Below are 19,956 nucleotides of genomic sequence, written 5' to 3'. Positions count from 1 at the left end.
AAGAGCTTTAAACTAGAGCTGAAGGGGGAAGGGGATAAAGCCAGTCCAGATAGAGACAAGCCTGGAGGCAGGACATCAATGTTTGATGGATGGTGTGCTAACATGCTCCTTCAGTCTGCTGCCTCAGTGGCCGGGGGTGGAGATGGATGGATGGAGATCCACACAGCAGCAAAGATGCAGGTGTCATTGAGGTGTTAGAAATCACACAAGTGTGTGAAAATGGTCATGCAAGACTCAGGGCTTCTACCCCCAAGAAGGCAGTGGGAACAACAGCCCAAATGAAGTACTGTGCCAGTACTGTGCCAAATGCACTGTGCCAGTGCCTGCAGAATGGGCAGTAAACAGGAGGAACAGGAATTCATTGCGCAGCAGGAAAACTATGATACAGTTGCCATCATGGAAACAAAGTGGGGAGGCTTGCACAACTGGGGAATTTCAATGCAGTCCCGTCAGCCTGACTTCAGTGCCAGGGAAGATCATGGAGCAGATCATCTTGAGTGCCATCAAATGGAATGTGCAGGACAAGCAGGGGATCAGGCCCAGCCAGCATGGCCTTGTGAAAAGCAGGTTCTGCTTGACCAGCCTGTCTCCTCCTATGACAGGGTGACCTGCCCAGTGGATGAGGGAAAGGCTGTGGATGTGTCTACCTAGACTTTAAAAATCCTTTGATATAATTTCTCACAGAATTCTCCTGGAGAAAATGCTCGTGGTTTGGATGGGTGCACTGTCCACTGCGTGAAAAAGCTGTCTGGATGGCTGGACCCAGAGAGTGGTGGTGCATGGAGTTAAATCCAGCTGGTGGCCAGCCATGAGTGGCGTTCCCTGGGGCTCAGTATTTGTGCTAGTCCTGTTTAATATATTTATCTGCATGTGGAGATCTGGCACACCCTCAGTAAGTTTGAGGCAACACCAAGCTGTGTGGGAGTGTTGATCTGCTGGAGGCTCTGCAGAAAGGCTCTGCAGCGGGATCTGAACAGGCTGGATCCATGGGTTGAGGCCAATGGTATGAAGTTCAACAAGGGCCAAGTGCTAGATGCTATGCTTAGATCAAAACCCCATGCATTCCTCCCAAAAAACCTCATCTATCTATAATTTCAAAGTAATCAAGGACCAAAAAAAAGGGAAAAGGAGTATTCCATAATGAGGGGGAAAGTTATTTTGGAGTCCCTTCTCTTCCCTGACACACTTTACTTGAGCGTGGAGCATTTAGTACATTTAGTACACTCTTGTACTAAGCGTGAAGCATTTGCTTGGCCTCGAGGGCAAGGGCAAGAAGAGCAGAAAAGCCCTTTTAAATGATTGCTCAGACGTTCAGAGAAGTAGAAAGGAATGTGTGCAGGTGAGGACATTCACTGTGCAGGGAAGGGAAAGATAACTGCTGAGGGAGGTCATTAGCCTGCCAAGTGCGTTCCTCCAAAAAGCAGAAAGCACAGGGAGGCCAACACTGAAGCTGATGCAAAAGCAGATTGCTGAATGGAGGAGCCCTGGAGCCCTGAGGTGGGTTCTGCAGCCCTTCTCCTGCACAGAGGAGAAAGATTGGTGGGACGGTGGCAGTGGAAAAAAAGTCATTTGGGGGGCAAACTCTGGTATGAGCGTACACATATTAGTGCATACATCCCAGCAGAGGTGCACACAGAGCACCTGAGCACTCCGCATCACGCAGTCTCGGTCTGACACGCTTACGTTTGTACAAAGCACGCGTTTTTTATAACGGAGCTGGAAGTTTGTCCACCTGCCTTTCCCAGGGGAGCCGTAGCGCGGGGCCTGCCGAGAGCCGCTGCCTGGCGCCGTGCCGCGGGCTGGGCGGGCGGGCAGCGCCGCGGGCGCGGGTGCGGGCCCGGCCGGGCGGGGCGGGGGCCGGGGAGGCAGCGCCGGGCCCCGGGGGCGGGACGGGACCCGACCGGACGGGACGGGACGGGACGCGGCGGAGCCGGGAGCGGCCATGGGGAAGCTGCTGGCGGTGGCTCTCGTCGGGATAGCGGCGGCCTTGGCGGCGGAGCGGCTGCTGGCGTTCCGGTGGGTGAGCGGGGCGTCGGAGCCGCGGGTCCCGGTGCCGGCGGGGCGGGACGGGGCTGAGGCGCCCCCGGGTGCGGGGCTGGGCCGGAGGGGGCGGCGGGCGCTTCCCTCCCTCCACCCTTCAGGACTCGCAGCTCCCGGACTCGGGTACAGCTCAGCGAACACCTGCCCTTGCATCAGCGCAGCGCCAGCCAGAGGGGAAGGGTTCTTCATTATCATCACCATTATTGCCGTCAATATTATCAAGGGAGCCGGTTTTTTCCCAGAGAAGATACAGGCGCTGTGATGCCCTTTTCATGCGATTTCGGCATTAACTAACTTCGGGACCATTTCTGCAGCGGAAATGCCCTTTGCACTGAGTGGATGTGAAATCCTCCCCGGGATGATGGCAGTAAGGGGGACAAGCGAAGAAGGTGCCCAGGGGCAGGGGGTAGTACCTCTGTTTTTATAGAGCCTGCAATTAACAGGGATGTGCCAAAAGCACTGTCTGTGAATTTACCTCATCTCCTGCCCACTGGCCAAACAGTCACTCCAAACAGTTTGCCAGAAACTTGGGTTATGCTCTACTAAAGCTAACCTCTGGATAACAGTAGCCCTTATGTACATGAGGTTTCCTCTGGTGGAGCACAGACTGTTGTGATCCTAAGTTGTGACCTCACTTGCTGTGAGCTGAAATACCCAGCCATGTCATGCTCCATACCGCACACCTCATGCCATGAGGTATGAATGTGAACACTGGTGTTGCAGCGGCTTCTGTTCTGAAAGCTCCCAAATGTGTAACTGGTCCTTTCAGGTCACAGAAGTGATGCTGAATTACTGTATTGGAAGGTGACCAAGTCAATATAATTTTGCTTATGTTCACAAGGACCCCAAATGCCTGATTTCAGCGATGATATCCAGCTAATTGAACTTTGGGTAGGTAGTAATTGTATCTAATTATTGAAAGAGAGCTTTGCTGCCTGGACCCGGGTGCCTGGCATGGATGATGGCTGCATTAAATCCACCACAAGTGTTATTGGTGATAGCCACAGTGGTAACGGGGCTCTCCTGTCCTGGATTGCATAAACTGGGATAGCAGAACTGGAAGATACTCCCAGCTTTAATGGGGTGAGCCATTTCAAAGTGTTGTGAAGAGCAGAGGACTCCACCTCTCCTCCAAACTGAGTGAACAAATGAAACATTAGGAATCCAGTAAAGGAGAATCTCCGTGAAGAAATAGGATACCCCTGTCTCTGTAGCTCTCTGTGGGCTTTTCCTGTGTGCTGTGTTTTCTCCAAACTGCAGTGTACCAGCAGTCTTAAGACAGTTGCCAAGTTTGGAAACACACAACTTCAGATCACAAAGTACTCTAAAAGTAATTTAACACAGTCTTGAGAGGAGAAACTGTGGGTGGTGTTAGCTCTTGCCAAGGGTCTTTTTTTATTCATCCCCTACCCAGAGGGCAAGAATCCAGCAAAGACTTTCTGTAGTTCCTTCTGAATTTGTTAAAAAACCCCAGAATCAAATCCCAAGCGATTCATGATTGGTTAGTCTAGAGATGAAGAAAATTAAAAGAGAGAGAGGTCTTTGAATGTGCAACGGGTTCCTTCTGAAAGAAAAGGAAGGCCTGTGGTCTGTGTCCCATGAAGTAGGGCAGCAGGTAGAGGACTCAAACTGGAAAGAGAAGCTGTGAGGGAAAAGGTGCCATGCATTGGACTTGCACCAAGTGGCAAAAACTCTCTTGCTTTCTTTGAAGTTGCATCCAGCACATATTGCAGGTCTTCCATATTCCAGTATGGCCAGTTAGTAATCTGGGCCATCTGGCTGCGTGGCTGAGGCTGTCTGAGCTAGATAAACTGACACATTTTGGAAAAGCCTCTATATATGCTGCAGGCTTGTGACTGGCGTCCTTTTGAATTACTCTCATTCCAGCCCATGAAGTGTTTCCCTGGGAATGTTGTCGGGATATCATCATCCCTTGCTGGCTGCTGGCTCAGCTCCTGCTGCGCTTTTGGCTCGGGGTGGCTTGCAGCCTGCCTGGGAAATGCTGGTGAAAATAGGGAAGAGAAAACCCTAAGCAGGCAGCAGTGCAACTTCAGGCAGGATCCCCCTGAGCCACCCTCGAGGGCTTGGTGTGTTTGGCTGTGCCAGGGTGCCGGTGGGTAAGGGGGCAGCTGATATCCCACCTGTGCTGTTTGTGGGCTGGGAGCCAGCGTGATCTCTGTCAGTTCTCCTGTGCTGGGAGAGAGGGCTTGGGAGGGTTTAACTTGGCTCCTTTCCCTTGCAGTTGTCTGCACTTTTTACTGTTTTTCTTCTTTTCTTCTGGCCTTATACTAACAACCTGTGTCAGTGATACAGCATCGAAGCAATTTACAATTCATATTTAAGTGATTAAAAAAATGCAGGACTGACATACCATGTAGTGCTCAACTGTATCACATATTTTTCATATCACTGACTGATACTGCTGTTTACTTTATGTTTATGCCTAAAACCATAACATAAACATGGCAAGGTTTTGCTATGGGATCTTTGCGTTCAGAATTTCCTGTGATTGCAGCAATAGCCCCAACATACGCATAGGACAGTCATGCAAAACAGTTACTACGTTAAGTTAAATGCTTCCTTCTGGGCAGAAAAGAAAGATAGAAATATTCTAGCACACTAGAATACATAGAAATGCAACATATTTTCTTGTGTCACTGCAGACCAGCATGGTCAAACCTCCTGGTTGTGAGGTGGTGCTCATGCAGGTTTGCAAACAACTTGGAACAGAGGAAACGGAGAAATATGAACTTGTGTCTGCCTCTCTGTATTTGTTTGTCCAGTGAAGTATGAGCCAGAGGAGGAATTTCATGCACATTCATGGATGAAATAAGCACTGATGAAAGATAGTGCTTGGGGTGGTTACCAGGAGTGAAGAGGACAGGGCAGGGTAATCGCTGAAAACCATACTACCAAGTCCTGTTTGTTGTAAGGAAAAGAGTGCTCCTGCCTTGCAACAGTGCTATTGCTACCTTTGAATGTAGACAAAAAAGGAAGAAAGTGCAACTGCTGGTGGCCTGGTCACCAAAAACAGGCAGTGGGCTGCAGTAGAAGATTGCCCTCTCCTCATGTGAAACATTGGTCCTAACTGCAGGGTGCTTCTATATTTAGTCATCTGAAACCTCAAGAAAGTGTGGTTATGTTATCATCTGAGCTGCAGTGGGTCATGAAAGCTTGCTGCAAAAGCTCATGAACAAAATGAAGTTTCTGAAGTTACTCAGAGCAGAAGAATCACTTAATCCTTGGTCATGTGTAACCACTGCAATGATTTGGAGCAGTTGCTGTTGTTGGTTCTGGAGTTTGCTTATTCAGTATTTTGCGGCTGATTTGTTGCTGCAATGTGGCAAACAATAAAACTGAAAACTAGGAAAGTTACCTGTTTTCAAAGTGGCTGTTTAACCCTGCTCTTTCCTCTTGCAGGAACAGACTCAATGCTTCACGGGAAGTAACCCCAGTGAGCCTCCCGAACTGCCGGCTCATTAAAGGGATCGGTACGTGCTTAAAATAACTGAGTGCACTGCTTTTGTCCAGCCCTCTTTTGTAATGGCTTCTTAAAGCCAGCTTCCAAGCCTGATCCCAAAAACAAAGTGCTAATTTGACTTTGATTTGCTACTTGGACTTGGAGATAGGGAGAAACTGCAGGAAAAATAGTATTGAAAAACTAGCCGGGTGTAAGTCGGTATTTAGTTTCTTTTCCTTTTCTTAAAATTGAGTACCTTGCAAACACTTCTTTGCTAAGTCACTTAGAAAATGATCTGGCTTTTAGATGAGGGTGTGCTGGCTCTTCAGGCAGGTACTTTCAGGAGGCTGTCAGCTGGTTACGCCTTGGAGATGGGAAATGCTGCAAGGGTGGAAGCCTTAGGAGAAGGCCATAGTCGCAGGGCGAAGGAGCAGCTGCTGAATGCCAGCCAGGCTTCCCCTCCTCAGGGCCACATTTTGGGGATATCTGGGAGCTGGCTGGTGCCACGGTGCTGGTGGCGGGCGGGAGCTCAGCGCGGTTGTGCAATGCGGCTGTGCGGTTCCAAAGAGCGAGGGGTCATGTTTGTCATCTTAGTCTGGTTTGCAGAGAGGTTTAACAGAGTGGCTGAAATGTTGACTTTGTACTTTGGGCCGTGTGTGTAGCACACAGCAATATTTATGTCTTGGTTTTTTTTCTCTCCACTTAGGATAAGCAGTTTATAAAATTGATAGCTTTGAAACTGATTGCTTTTTTGTGTCTCCCTTTCTCCCAAAAAACCTCAATGCAGGCTTGATGGCTAAGGATTTTCCCCTCCTTAGTATTTTTGGAAATGGCTTAAATTGTGTTGAAATTTGTCTGGATTTTTCATGTGTAAAAAGTCATTGGATGAGCTTTTACAACCTTGCCTTTGAGCTTGCTGAGTCAGTAAGTTGATTTCATAAATCTTGTTTCTTCCTTGAGTCAGGATTCAAACATCTTTATAAAGTCGCTGATATGAATGTGTAATGCAGAGTTTCTGAGCTTGAAAATATGTACAGAAAAAATTGCATTAAAAATGTTTTCCAGGTCTTCTAGATTAAGCTGTAATTTACTCATACAAGACTAGGAATGATGCTTGTTTGCTGATGATTGATATAAAATAATTTTTGGGTAATTTTTTGAGCATATCACTATTGCAATCTTTATAAGACTTTTTTGCAACATGATTGTTCTGTTGAGGACAGAAGAAAACCTGGAAAAGACAAAGAGAGTTGTGTTTCATTTCTGAACGGTATCTTGGTTTTTGTGCCTGACATTTACATGCAGATTAGGTTATTTCTGAGAACCTGTCTCTTCTTAGAGGCAGTGAATCCATTTACAGAGCTTCATTTCTGCTTCTTGCTGGCTTCTCTAATGCTGCCCCTTCACACAGAGAACTGCACCTTGCCTCGTCTTTGCTGTGCAGTTTGCTGCTCATTAGAAAAATAAAAATGCCAAAAAATTAGTTTAGCAGGTCCAGTGTATCAGAAAGAGAAGTAACAAAGGATTGTGCAAACTGAAAAGTTGGCCTGTTCACTCAAATGCCTTCTAGAACTGATTTGCTGTGACCAGGGGGCTTATATCACTCAGGGTGACCAAGGATCCCCAAAGCTTAAATGCTGCCTAGGTGGTACTGTTCAGAGATGGGGTTCTGCTGTACTTGGATCTGTAAGGTTGCTTGCATGGGTGACTTGGTCTTGGGATGTCTTTGTACATGGATGTCTTGGCCTCCTGGGCCTTTCTCCTTTAAAATGCTAGGATAAACATTCCGTCTTTATTTTTAATGTTTAAATCAGTCCTTCTGAACTCTTGAATGTGACATAGGTCCCAGACCTGGATCATCTGGATCTGAGCAAAATAATGTTAATCTATCCATTCTATACATAGAAGAACAGACTTCTGGTACAGTCTGTGAAATATAAGTGATGTATCTATAGTAAGTGAAGCAAACACAGAGTAAATGGAAGATTTCTCTAGTGGACCTTTCTCTTTCTGCACAGTTGCATCTTTTCTGTATCTTTCTAAAGACTTTAATCTATTCTGCTTTTCAAATATTGTGCAATATAAGCACAGATAAAAACATTGAACAAACAAAAATTACAGCTTGTCCTAAGCCTCATTCTCAAATATGTAGGAAAGGCTGTATTTGTGGAATAAACACTAGCTTCTGAGTTTTATTGATGCCTTGTCATGTTACTGGTTTATAATAAACTAACTATATCTCCTGTACTAATTCCTAAAGTTCAAGAAGCTACTGCAGAAGTTGCTGGAAATACTTGCATCTTGGAACAATTTGTGGGATGTGGCAAAACAGAGTCACACTTTTGGACATGAAATCCAGATGGGTTTTTTTGTAAGATACACCTGCAGAATACATCATACTAAGATAAAATAAAGAACAACAAAAAGCCAACATTTCTAGAGTAGGCAGCAGTTTTTCGCACTATCTTTTAATTTCTCTTAAATGCCACCTCTCTTCAGATAGTCCCACGGACGAGCTGGGCTCAGTGATACGATTAAACAACGTATGGCACACAAGTGATACCTAAGGAGTCTGTTCCTAACTCTCCTGGCCCATAGGGCGCCTGCAGCAGCAGCAGCAGCACAGAGCCCTCCCAAAGCAGGGCGAGCGGGAGAGCCCCTGAGCTGCCCTGCTGCCGGCTGTGTGCCTGCAGCCCCTCCTCGGCAGCGCTGGATCCGCAGGGCTGTGCTGAGTCAGCATTCCACTGCTCTCCTGACGCCACCGGCTTCCACACATTCCAGGACCTGGCCCAAAATGTGCTTTGCTGGGCAGTTTCTCTTGAAGCAGTTGGGTGCAGGGCTCTCAGTGTGCTTCTTTCACCGGAAACTTGTATTTTTTAATTATCTGCTCCCAATTAGCCTGCTCATCTTTCTGCTTGGCAGCCTTACAGATTCAGTAGCCATAAATGATTATATCTCTGTTTATTCACTCACCAGTGTGTGCTGTCAGTAAAAGCTGTCTGTCCAGCTCATGTCACCATGGCAATTGAGCCTCTCAGCATTTATTTATGCTATTAGCTTTGCAGCAATCCTGGGAAGGGGAGAATTACCACTAACCCCATTTTATAAATTAACCCAGGCTTGGAGAGACTGGGGCAAGGGAAAGGAGTTTGTGGCTCAAACCAGAGTGTAAGCTGAGCTGAGAAAAAAAAAAAAAAAAGCCCAAATTCAAAACTTTAATTGGTAAATACAGGCTCTAAGTATTTCTGGACACATCAGTGCAGATGTTGTCTCCTGCTTGAGTTAGTAAAAATTCAGAACAAAACCCAGGGCAGGATAACAGCTGCCTCCTTCCAAAATGCATCTTCAGACATTTTGCTCTTCAGAAGGCAAGGATACTCTGCTCATTGCCATCAGGGGATGGAGCAGGAACTTGCTGAGGCTGAGGAGGAGCTGACCCCAGCCAGAAGTGAGAAGTTGTGCCAATGCATCAGCCCAGGGCTGAGCTAGGGAGGAACTTTCCTGGATGGGTGAATTTGGGGTTCTGGTTCCTCTCCACAGAGGCTGTCAGTGATCCCAGGATCACTTACAGCCCAGGCAAACCAGCATTTGGATAAATAGGAGTTGCTTAAAAGCAAACAGCAAACCCAGCTCAAATTTGCAAGTGCTTCCTTGGGAAGAGGTGTTGAGGTGCAAGGGATTGTGTGACTGCAGGCTCACATGTGGTTATGGCAAAGCAGGAGGGGGTGTGGAGACATGGGACAAGCTGGGTGGAAAAACCTTGTGTTGATGGCTCTGATAAAGAGGTCTGCCAAAGAATTTTCTTTAAGCAAATGCTCCTGAGTAGCTTCCCTCATCATCTGGAAAGTGACTTGTGAGGAATGCTGGTTTTGCTGGTGATTGGAGAAAAGAGGGAACGCTTCTCAGGGGAGGGGTGGAAATGTGGGATGGCAAACGGCCTTCAGCACTGGACTGAAAGCTCTTTGGAGAGTGCTTTATGAAAGCCTAAAATTGCTCAAGTGTTCCTACTAAAGGGTTTTTATTTTATCTTCCTTTCTTAGCAGGGAAAAATATTACAGGAGCTACATGAATATTAGAAGTGATTACCTGTAGTTGAAAGTGAAGTCTAACTATGAAAACCCTTAGCTGTTATAGTAGGTTCTCTGTCACTTGAGAGCTTTAACTAAATATTTGGCAATCCATTTTTGTGAAGTGTCTGAGCTCAATCAGGAGAATTAGTGTGCACAATTCCCACAGCTGCCTTATGCAAGCCTCAGGCCTGAGTCACAGGTATGGTCCTGCCCTGGAAATCTCCCTGCTCACACTAATTGCTTGCTGCAGAACACATCCTCAGGAGCTGGTGATTCATCCCATACCTGGTCACTCATCTCACAACATCTGGGGGCACATGGAGCTAGGTAGGAGCTCCACTGGCCACTGCAGGGGCACCCCTGGGTCCCCAAAAGAGGTGAACCCTGGTACTATTTCCTAACCTGATACGAGGTCTTCTGCTACCACTTTTAATGCAGTGGCCAAACTTTTCCACCAAACATCATTGTGTATGCGGTCATACCAGAAAGGGTCATTCATGAGAGCTGGAATTGTACTTAAAAGGAGATTTTTTCATTGGGAAATGCTTAATGTCACCTGAAAACCTCTGTTTATCTCTGTTTTGCAGAAACTGGTTCAGAAGACATCGATATACTTCCCAATGGACTGGCTTTCATCAGCTCTGTAAGTTCCTCCCATGCCACCTCCCCATGCTGGGGCTTGCCTGCTTCCTCGTCTGCAGAAGCCACAGGTGAAAACAGCAGGAGGGGCTCTTTCCTACGAGTCTGACTGGCTCCCAAAGAACAGCCCAGTCTTGTGTTAGCTTAGCTGCCATTCCCCTCAGCAGGCATGCTTCTTGACACAGAAGTGGTGTTGGTGGCTCTGACACAGGTATCCTATCACACTGACTTGTAGGCCACGTAACCTTGGCTTTCTTTCATGCTATTTCATTGAAATGTTGAAATGTCAATCCTCTGCCATGTTAAGAAGTTGTGTTAATTCCCTAACTTAAAAAAAAAACCCCAAATTTTATGTATCAATTTTGCTGTTCCTGATTTTTGTTACCCTTTAGAAGATGGGTTTTCGACCTTTTCTTTGCAATTAGGATATCTGGCCATGGGGCATCCTCATGTGTGCTTGCAAGTCCAATCAAGGCCCTGGCTTTTTCAGCCCTGTGATGCTCTTGTTTACCTTTTACCCAGGAATTATTTTCTTATGTTTGGATTCTACAGGGTTTGAAATATCCAGGATTAAAGAGCTTTGCTCCAGATAAGCCAGGTGAAATATTTTTGATGGATTTGAATGAAGACAATCCCAGAGCAGTGGAACTGAGAATCAGCCGAGGGTTTGATCTGGCATCATTTAACCCTCATGGAATCAGCACCTATATAGACAGAGGTAAAGAGCTCGAGATAGTGGCAAATATCAGTCTAGAGAGCACAATCAGGACTCTCTTTGCAGGCCTGCCCTGCACCCCCAATGGTGGTTCTTGCTGGAAGACAAAAAGGTTTGGGGTTTTTTACCTTTGTTTTGCTCTTTTCTAAATGTCAGTTGCTAAAGGAGACACATTTGAACATAATTTCAGTCTGTCTGAAAGTGAAGGATGCCCTGGATATTAAAAGGAAAGAAAACATGGTAAAAGTTAGGGTTGAAAACCACAGAAAATTGATTTTACATTTACATCCGTCTCACACTGGGTTCAAATGTTTTGAGGAGGTATATCCTTCACTGACTAGTAGTGCCCAGAATGGAAACTTTTGTGGCAAAACAGTAAATTATCAACTCTCTGTAAATTACCAAAACCTCTGTTACTATTTGGCCAAGCCAGGTTATCTTCTCAAAGATATGTTCTCCTGCATCAGGCTCTGACTACCAATAAAGCATCTTTTCCCCTGTCCTTTCACTGGGGGTTTTAGCAGGGCAAGTAGAATTCTGCAAATATAAAAGAAAACAATTGCTGCAGCTTGACATGCATCCCCATGCAGGGGATCCCCTGCATCACCCTTTAAGGGAAGGTGTTGGAAAAATCAGTGGTGGCTAAAGTAGGGTCCTACCACTAGGGCTGGGCAGACAGGCTGCAGCCTTGCACAGAATGCAGGGGAAGGATGCTGCTTCCACTCTGCCAGGGGATGTGGCAGACAAACCCAAGAGCCCAAACTGCCTTGGGCACAAACCCTTCTTCCAGCTGACTAGGGCTGTTTCACAGATTGAAAACCCAGTGGCTTGGGTTTCAGGATGAGGTGGTAATTTCTTTCTTCCTTGGAAGAAATAGCAAAAAGCTATTATGAACAGAGCAGTTGCCTGTAGAGCCAACCTGGGAGAAAAGCAGCTGGAGATCTGGATGCGGTTGCAGAGGCATCTTGCAGAATGTGGGTACTCGTCCCTCTGCCTCTGCAGAGCCGTGAGACAAATGCACCAAACTCAGCATGTGCTCTGTGCTCAAGGGCTGGGGTGCTCAGCCACAGTGACTGCTGCAGAGAATTCAGCTGTTTCCTTTTCTTTTTCAAGACGACACCGTGTATCTCTTTGTTGTGAACCATCCCCACCAGAAGAGCACAGTAGAATTGTTTAAATTTGTAGAAGATGACAATTCTCTTGTACACCTGAAAACCATTCGACATGACCTTCTGATAAGGTATTTGACTCAAATACAGTCTTCCTCCAGATCAGGCTGCATTGGTGAAATCCAATGCAGGACGATTTTTGGGTTTAGGCTATGATTAATATAATTCCTCTTTAACCAGCATCCCTGTTTCTCTTACTGATTAATTCTTATCTGTGTAATCAAAAGCAGTGTTCCTCCAATATCTTCTCTAAATTAAACTTTTAAAAGTTGTATCACTAAATTAGTCTTAAGCACTGCTGTGATTGATGCCAGTGAATTATCTTGGCATCCATTTCTCCTTTGTTCATGTAACCCATGCTCAGGTCATTACAGATATGAGTCTCCAGATATTTTATTGTCTGGATTTCCTACACTGTAAAAATAAACATACATTTAGCTTTTTCTGTTTTTCTTATTTTTAATACAAAATTTTTTGGTCTGTCTTACTGCAATATGATTGTCAAATAAACAGCCAGATTGATAAAGTTGGCACAACACCTGCCTGTTCTCTGATTTCTACTTGAATGTAATGAAAAAGAAAAAAATACTACTAATACTACTAATAATAAGAAAATAATTTCCATGTACTTACAGACAGGTAGCCAGATCTCTAGCTGATGCCCTATGGCCCTATTCAGGTCTCAGCACTGCACTATCCTGGCTCATAGAAAATAGAAGTAAAAAAGGATCTAAATAATAATTTGATGGCTACTTGAAGTACATCTATAATTGCAGCCTCTTTATGGTATTGATGACCATGTCCTGACTGTATTCTGGGCAGTTCTAAAATGCTCCTTTATACCTCTCATTCAATTTTTTTTTAATTTCTCTATCTTTTTATTTCTTTCTTAGTGTGAATGATATAGTAGCCATGGGACCAGAGAGCTTCTACGCTACCAATGACCACTACTTCTCCGACTTCCTCTTGATGTTCTTAGAAATGTTCTTGGGTTTAACCTGGTCAAATGTTGTTTACTACAGTCCAAAAGAAGTTAAAGAAGTAGCATCTGGGTTTTATTCAGCCAATGGAATTAACATTTCACCAGACAGAAAGTAAGTTTCTCCTTACGTTAGATTTTGTTTTATCACACAGAAGTATCTGGAGACCTTAATTTGTACACCTGGTACCTCTGTGGTCAGGCGTCTGAACCGGTTCATGTAAGGCAAGGTGCTGCCCATGCAGCACAAGTGATGCAGAGTGTTTGTAGCACAGAAGTTTTGTGTCTCGGTGTTCAGCAGCAGTGTTTGCTGCATTGTGTGGTACTTTATAGGCAATAAGGTCAACAGCTGCTGCATTTTAACCAGCTGGTACAGGAGTTTGTGTGTCTTGCTTGCGAGGATTAATGGGGCAGGGTTTCTGCAAGCAGGGAGTGCTCTACAGTCCTACACCTGCATGACTGAATCAACCAGTCCTGTGGTGTGGACAGGTGATTTTAAAAAATAAATCATAATTGTGATTTTCTGGTTCCAAGGCTTATTTCAGCGTCATAATGGAAAAACTGGCACAGCGTGAAGCTACACTGGCACCTCAGCAGGCTGGCTTCAGTGCCCTGTGGCTGGCTTTCAATGTTTGTTTGTGTGTGGGCTTGCCCAGGAGGAGCTGTCTAGTTTTGGTGTCTGTCTACTCATATATATTAAGAGGTGCTTCTCTTTCTTTTGAAGGTACATCTATGTTGCAGATGTATTGGATCACAATGTCTATGTCATGGAAAAACATGCTAACTGGAGTTTAACCCATGTAAAGGTAAGGTGCTGCTGTTCTGTAAAAGAGGCAGATGTGGATTTTGGACAGAATAGTTTCGATGAATGCTTGAGATTTCAGCATGATCTGGGTAAAGCTCTGATCTGGGTGGCTCCTACTGTGGGTTTGCAGAGGTGTCTGCACACCCCTGTTACAGAACTTCAGATCTTCCACCTTCCCACCAACAACCAGGGAGGAATCCTTGGGTATGCTGTGGAGCTGTAGTGGAAGTCTGTCTCAGGCAGTGGGGGTCAGAGCTCTGAAAGCATCCACAGAGGTATAGGTGTGAATGAGCTGATGGAGGAAGCTCAGAGCAGCAAGCAGGTTTCTCATAGCACAGGGGTGGGGATGATGCATACCAGGGGAAAAGACAAACAGAAGTGGGGGGAAAAGTATTTCTTAAAAAAAAAAAAACAGTCTAAGTTATGTCAGATGAGACGAGTCTTTGCTTATGTTGTAGTTTACTTCCAGGATTTCTGATAGATTTAATTTTTTGTTTTTTTCTGTGTTGGCTAGACGCTGCAGCTGGACACTCTGGTCGATAACTTGTCTATTGACCCTCACACCGGAGACATCTGGGCAGGATGTCATCCCAATGGGATGAAGCTGTTCTACTATGATCCTGAAAATCTTCCTGCATCTGAGGTGCCTCTTGGGAGACATCACTGGTCTCTTGGCTGTGTCTGTGCCAGAAAGTTTTGTTCAAATTATGCTGGTATAACTTAACAGCATTTCATAGAAAGTGCCTGGCACAAAGTGCCTTTGTTAAAGCAAAGACCAAGCTGGCTTCTGCTCTCAAGTGAGAGCCTGAACAGCATATACTCACTAACACCTATTCAGATCCTTGGGCAACTAAATAATTTCCAGCCAGTAGCTCAGTGACTCTGGTCTCCTCAGGCTGCTTTCTGTGCAGCTGTGGACATGCACACAGGTTCTGATGAACTGCATTAATTACTGAGCCAGCACCTCATTTCCAAACTGAACATAAATGACTGAGTGCAAAGCATGACCAGAAATGTTTCCACAGGATGGTTAATTTGTGCAAGTGTGGTTCCTCTGTAGGTAACACTGTAATTCTTCTTTCTATGAAATCAGTGAGGTACTGGCATTGGGCGATGGTGGCTATGAGTGCAGCTGGCTGCTGTCCATTTGATTTCAGCTTGACTGAAGCTCCCTGTAAGACCCTTCTCAAAATTACCATGTTCAATAGCAATAGATTTCTGATACTAGGCAGTTGTTTACTCAGTCTGGGAAAAATATGAAAATAAGAAGATATTAACTAACTCTTAGTCTGGAAAAAAATGTGCACATTCCTAGTGGTGGGGATGACTGCCTGACTTCCTTACAGATGTTGCATAATAACTTAAAAAAAAAATCAGTGTTTGTGGACTATGCTTCACCAAAGGCCCTCTCACAGGAATCACATGGTTGCAGTTATCAGCAGCTGGTCATTCTAGCTAATTTGTTTAAGTTAACATGCTGATGTTCCCCCTCTCCCTGGAGCATTTTCACCTATGACCATTTCAGCAGCTGTATCCTCCCGCTCTGGCAGGTGCTGCGCATCCAGAACATCCTCTCGGAGGAGCCTGTGGTGACACGTGTCTACTCTGACAACGGCTCTGTGCTGCAGGGAAGCTCAGTGGCATCCATCTACGAGGGAAAACTGCTCATTGGCACAGTCTTCCACAGAGCTCTCTACTGTGATCTATAGCTCGTCACGGGCAAGACCTGCTGCTGTGGAAAGGATTTAATTCCTTGGGAACTCACTTAGGTTCTGCTAGATCTGCTAACAACAAGACTGTCCCAATAAAGGTTAACTACAGTAATGGAAATGTATTTTAGCCTTCCTCTCCAAAGTGAGACTTCTACACAATAGTAAAGGACATGGAATTGAAGGTGAGAAATTAGTTTCTGTGTAATGGGGAGGACCCCATGTTGTTAACATTGAATTGAAGATCAAATTCACATTGTACATGACTAAACTGTCAGACACTGAACTATGTGCTGGCTGGATTTCTGGTTTGTTGTTTGGTTGTTTTTTGCTCCCATGAGAAATCTGATTTTGTAAATGAGAATTGCTGACTACCAGTGTGGTGTGCATTCTTGTCACTGACCCCTGGGCCTTCCCAGGGACTGTGCTAGGGGTTTTTCTTCAAAACCTTCCTGTTGGCTTTCCCTAATGCTTCCAGAATAACTGGAAGGAGAATAAATGTCATTTCAGTCTAATTCATTTCCCCTTCCCCCTTAAAGCCATTTCCCAATGTTACCTCAAATTCATGAACTTGTTTTAATACAATGAGAAAAGAGTAGGGCATCACTTTGGAGAGGTTTCTGAATGGGTCTTTCAAAGGGAGTTTAGAAAAGCTTTTTTTTTCCTCTTAAAGAGTGAGAAACATCTCCTGCACACCTTCAGCAGGAGGTGCATTAGCAGTTACTATTGTCTGTCACCACAAAGGGAGCATTTTGGGCACTGTGCAGTGACTCCCCCGAGCCAGGGTCACACATGTTCTGTGTTGAACTTAGCTGGCGTGGAGCTGATTCCTGCAGCACTGCTGTGCACCAGGCAGCCCTTCAGGTTAACCTGGCATCAGTTACTGACATTTTGCACTGCCAAAAGCCCCCCAGGTTTCCTTCAGCTAGTGTTTTTGGGATGATGCTAGCAGTCATTTGCAATGAACTAAACTTAGTGTCCTTTGAAGCTGGAGCTCATGGAGTGAGGTCTTCTTGCATCAGCTTAGATGCCCTTACCCTCAGAGTAGCTCCTGCTGCACTTTCTGAATTCCCACCTGTGATCAGCTCTCCAGTTTCGTGAGAGTTGCTGACATTCAGCTAAAGGCTCTGTATTACATGTGGGATCTCTCCTGCTGGGGTTGCCACTGTGCTGCCTGCACCTGCCTGCACTGGCCCTTTTCAGCATCTTGGCAGCCCCTCCAAATGCTGCCACCAGAGAGACATCCCTGTGGGCCACCAGCCCCTCTGCATCCTTCAGCTGATGCAATAGCTTTTCCTCACTGCAGCTCTTCCACCACTGTGGAGAAAAAAGACAGGCTACTCCTGAAGTGCAAGCATGGCAGGAGAAAGAGCCTGGATGCTGATTGCTAACTAAGCTGGCTTTGCTGTTCCCTCCTACCTCTGCTCCAGCACCAGCCACAGCCCCTCTAGTCTGAAGAGTACATGGGAAGTCCAGAAAGCACAGGAGTGCTTCTGCCTTTAACACAGACCAAATAACGCGCTCTGTAGTGCCCAAACACTGAGATAGGATGTGGAGTATGTGCAAACTCTCCTCTGTCTGTGTTCTGCTGTTCTGGCTGAGAAGAGGCAGTACTGCAAGCTGAGGTTTGGGTGAGCAGGGGCCCTGAGCAGTAAATGTGTGTACTGACACCTTTTGGCTCCTGCCCTTTTCCTTTCTAATGAGCCTAGTGGCTTTCACCCACTGGTAGGAAAAGAGTAACTGCTCCTTTCCTGAGCAAAAGGGACAGCTCTAATGAGCAGGAAGGCAGTGCCAGGGCTTGTGCCTGGGGCTGTGTTGCTGTACAGGAAGGATGGTGTCACCCCACTTCCTCTGCACAGCTGACTGGGCTGTGGGTCTTGCTGCATCCCCTCCTGCCCCACAATGCCTCTGCTCCACCTCAAGCCCTGGCACAGACACCGTGGTGTAAGGCACGTCCCTGGGCACAAGAGTTGTGTAAGGCTGAAGAACAGCCAGGGGCACTTTGGCCCTTCCAAATGCCAGCAGCTTCCCTCTGCTGCCATGGCCAACACTCATCCACACCTAGTACCAACAGTGGTCCCTGCTGTTTGTGATGTTTTGTACCCCAAGAGCACGTGCTGCAGGGGTCAGTGATGGCTGGAGGAGAAGACTTGGGTGCGGGTAAACCACCCAGCTAATTGATTTGTCTCTGGGGGGTGGCTCTGCATTTGCAGGTCTGTGCACAAACTGTGCTCGCAGCTCCTCTCCAAAATGCTCACTTGATCTGAGGACTTGAGCACTGCCCAGGCTTCACTGTCTGCCCATGAAGCTTTGGTGACAAGGACTCATCTGTTTGGATCACAGTTCTGAGTCTTTTGCTGCCCATGGCGTGCAGCCCTTCTACAGAGCAGAGCCAACCCTGAATGAGGGCAGCTTTTGTCTCATCCCTTTGCTGTACTTTGGCATTACCTAACTCTGGCTTTCCTGCTCCTTCCTTAGCAACTTCTCTCTGCAGGACACTTTCAGCTTTCCTCCTAAGTGGTGTACTTTCTTAAAGGAACTTGTAATCCATTTTCAGTTACAAAGAACAGATGTCGCTCCTGGAGCCCAAGCTGAAAGAAGTGCTCTGAAGGAAGTTGTCACAGTAAGGAGAGCTTGGGCTATTCACTCATTTGTGATTAGCCATCAGTGGCTTGCACTAGCATTCTGAAGTGATTATTCTAGGATTGTGCCACTTTTTGTTCTGAAGTGTTATGTTCTAAAGAGTTACATCACCTATCAGTGGCAGTGACACAGCTGAAATGCCATTCACTCTGCAGGTCCTGGATTTACCCTCTGGTCCTAGAAGGGCAACAGACACTTCCCTCTGCAGTGCAAAAGTAACCCACCAAAACATTATTCTCACATTTTACTGCTGCTTAAAACATCTTCAAATGAGCAAATCTACATGTTGTTGGATCTTGTCAAACTTCTAATTTTTTTATTGGTTTTGGCTTTTCAGAAAATCAAGACTGTCTTCACTCATCACTGGCTTTTTTTCTGTTCTAAACTGCTCCTGTGCTGAAGATTTTCCCATTGGTCTGCCTACAGACGGAACCATGGGCAAGCGAGGGGCCTTATCTTTTCCTACAGTGTTTGAGAGGAGAGACATCACAGCTGTCTGCTGTCACTGACAGTACCATTTTGACCTGAGGCCAGGAGGGCGGGAAGCCCATTGCCAACCTCCTCCCAGGTCTCCCAGCCTTGCAGCGCGGAGGAGGGAACTGGAGCAGGGCCAGCGGTGTTCAGGCGGTGCAGGGCAGGACGCAGACAGCAAGCAGGTGGCGTGCAGCAAGAGCCACGCTGGCTGGGGTACAGCCCCACCTCCGGGCAGCCTCAGTGACCAAACAGCAGCGGTGGAAGATGCAGCTCAAGCCTGGCCTCCCAATTACAAAGTAACCTGCACACCAAAAATCCAGGCTTGCAAGCCAAGGAGGGCATAACCCATCATCTTTAACATGCTGTAGAGACTGGAGCAGTTCTGGGCATTCCCGAAACCCAGCTGCAGCTATCTGAGACAACTTGCACAAACAAAAAAAACGTATGTACAGATGGCTCCGGGCCGAGGGAGCTGCTGAGCAGACACATTTTACACGTCAGTTGTGGACCCAGAGCACCTTAGTATATCTATTTTAATTAAGATAATGATTTTATGAATTGAGGATTCTCTATCTTGCAGGTGGTGCCTGTATTAGTGGAAGGTAAGATTTATGATTCAGTCTTTGGGAAACACAAACTGGGTTAGACAGATTAAGTGCACAGTGCTTGGCCTAGATTCTGCCAGATGTAAATCCACTGAAATGACTATACAAATTGCACAGTCTGTGCCCTTCGATTTTCCCTAACTTAATGCTTTACTAAATTCAAATAAATAAAGGACTCATTAAACATATTCAGTAAAAGAACTGCTGTACTTTGAATGTATAAAATGCCCATTATAAATAACTTACACTTGAGTGTAAAATGTTTTTATGGAACAAAATCAATCCAGATCTTTTAAACAAACAAATATTGACCAGTATCAATGTGAAAGCAGCCTATTTTTACATCAACCTGCATGCTACACTTCACCTTCGTATGAAGAAAAAAGACCATTTTTTTTCCTTACTATATATATATTTTTTTTTTATACTTCTTTCTACATAGTTACAGAATGTAAATGAGACCCACTTGGGGGTTTGTGAATCATGCCAATTTGGCCATGAACTGGGATTAAAATAATCTTTGGCTGAGTAGAAGGAAGCAAAGAACAAGCAGGGCAAGGTACATATTCCCCTGACCCCCTAGCCTGACCCATGCAGCTGTCTGGTCATCCTCACCATTTATTATTTCCTCTGGAATGACAAAGAAAA

General features: G+C 45.8%; 1 protein-coding gene across 2 annotated transcripts; it reads left to right on the top strand.

Annotated features, from left to right (window-relative positions):
- Nucleotides 1-1,860: 1,860 nt before the first annotated feature.
- On the top strand, nucleotides 1,861-19,496 carry LOC119698056 (serum paraoxonase/arylesterase 2). Of its 2 annotated transcripts, XR_005256050.1 has the most exons (10): nucleotides 1,861-2,016; nucleotides 5,461-5,531; nucleotides 10,158-10,213; nucleotides 10,762-10,927; nucleotides 12,038-12,164; nucleotides 12,987-13,187; nucleotides 13,797-13,878; nucleotides 14,392-14,520; nucleotides 15,428-15,771; nucleotides 18,567-19,496. XR_005256050.1 is itself a non-coding variant. In XM_038129518.1 (9 exons), exons 1-9 carry the CDS (start codon nucleotides 1,943-1,945, stop codon nucleotides 15,584-15,586), a joined length of 1,065 nt encoding a protein of 354 aa, XP_037985446.1. In that variant the 5' UTR covers nucleotides 1,861-1,942; the 3' UTR covers nucleotides 15,587-16,098. The 2 variants fall into 2 exon arrangements, 1 of the variants encoding a protein (XP_037985446.1); XM_038129518.1 differs by lacking the exon at nucleotides 18,567-19,496 and having other exon boundaries at nucleotides 15,428-16,098.
- Nucleotides 19,497-19,956: the final 460 nt, after the last annotated feature.

This window comes from Motacilla alba, chromosome 2 (genome assembly GCF_015832195.1).
Source record: "Motacilla alba alba isolate MOTALB_02 chromosome 2, Motacilla_alba_V1.0_pri, whole genome shotgun sequence".
Lineage (NCBI taxonomy): Eukaryota > Metazoa > Chordata > Aves > Passeriformes > Motacillidae > Motacilla > Motacilla alba.
This window is presented reverse-complemented; position numbering and strand designations above follow the sequence as displayed.

Coding starts and splice junctions, on each gene's coding strand:
- LOC119698056 (XM_038129518.1), top strand. CDS start 1,943: ATGGGGAAGCTGCTGGCGGTGGCTCTCGTCGGGATAGCGGCGGCCTTG. Junction 10,214..10,761: donor GACTGGCTTTCATCAGCTCT/GTAAGTTCCTCC, acceptor TGGATTCTACAG/GGTTTGAAATATCCAGGATT. Junction 13,188..13,796: donor AACATTTCACCAGACAGAAA/GTAAGTTTCTCC, acceptor TTTCTTTTGAAG/GTACATCTATGTTGCAGATG.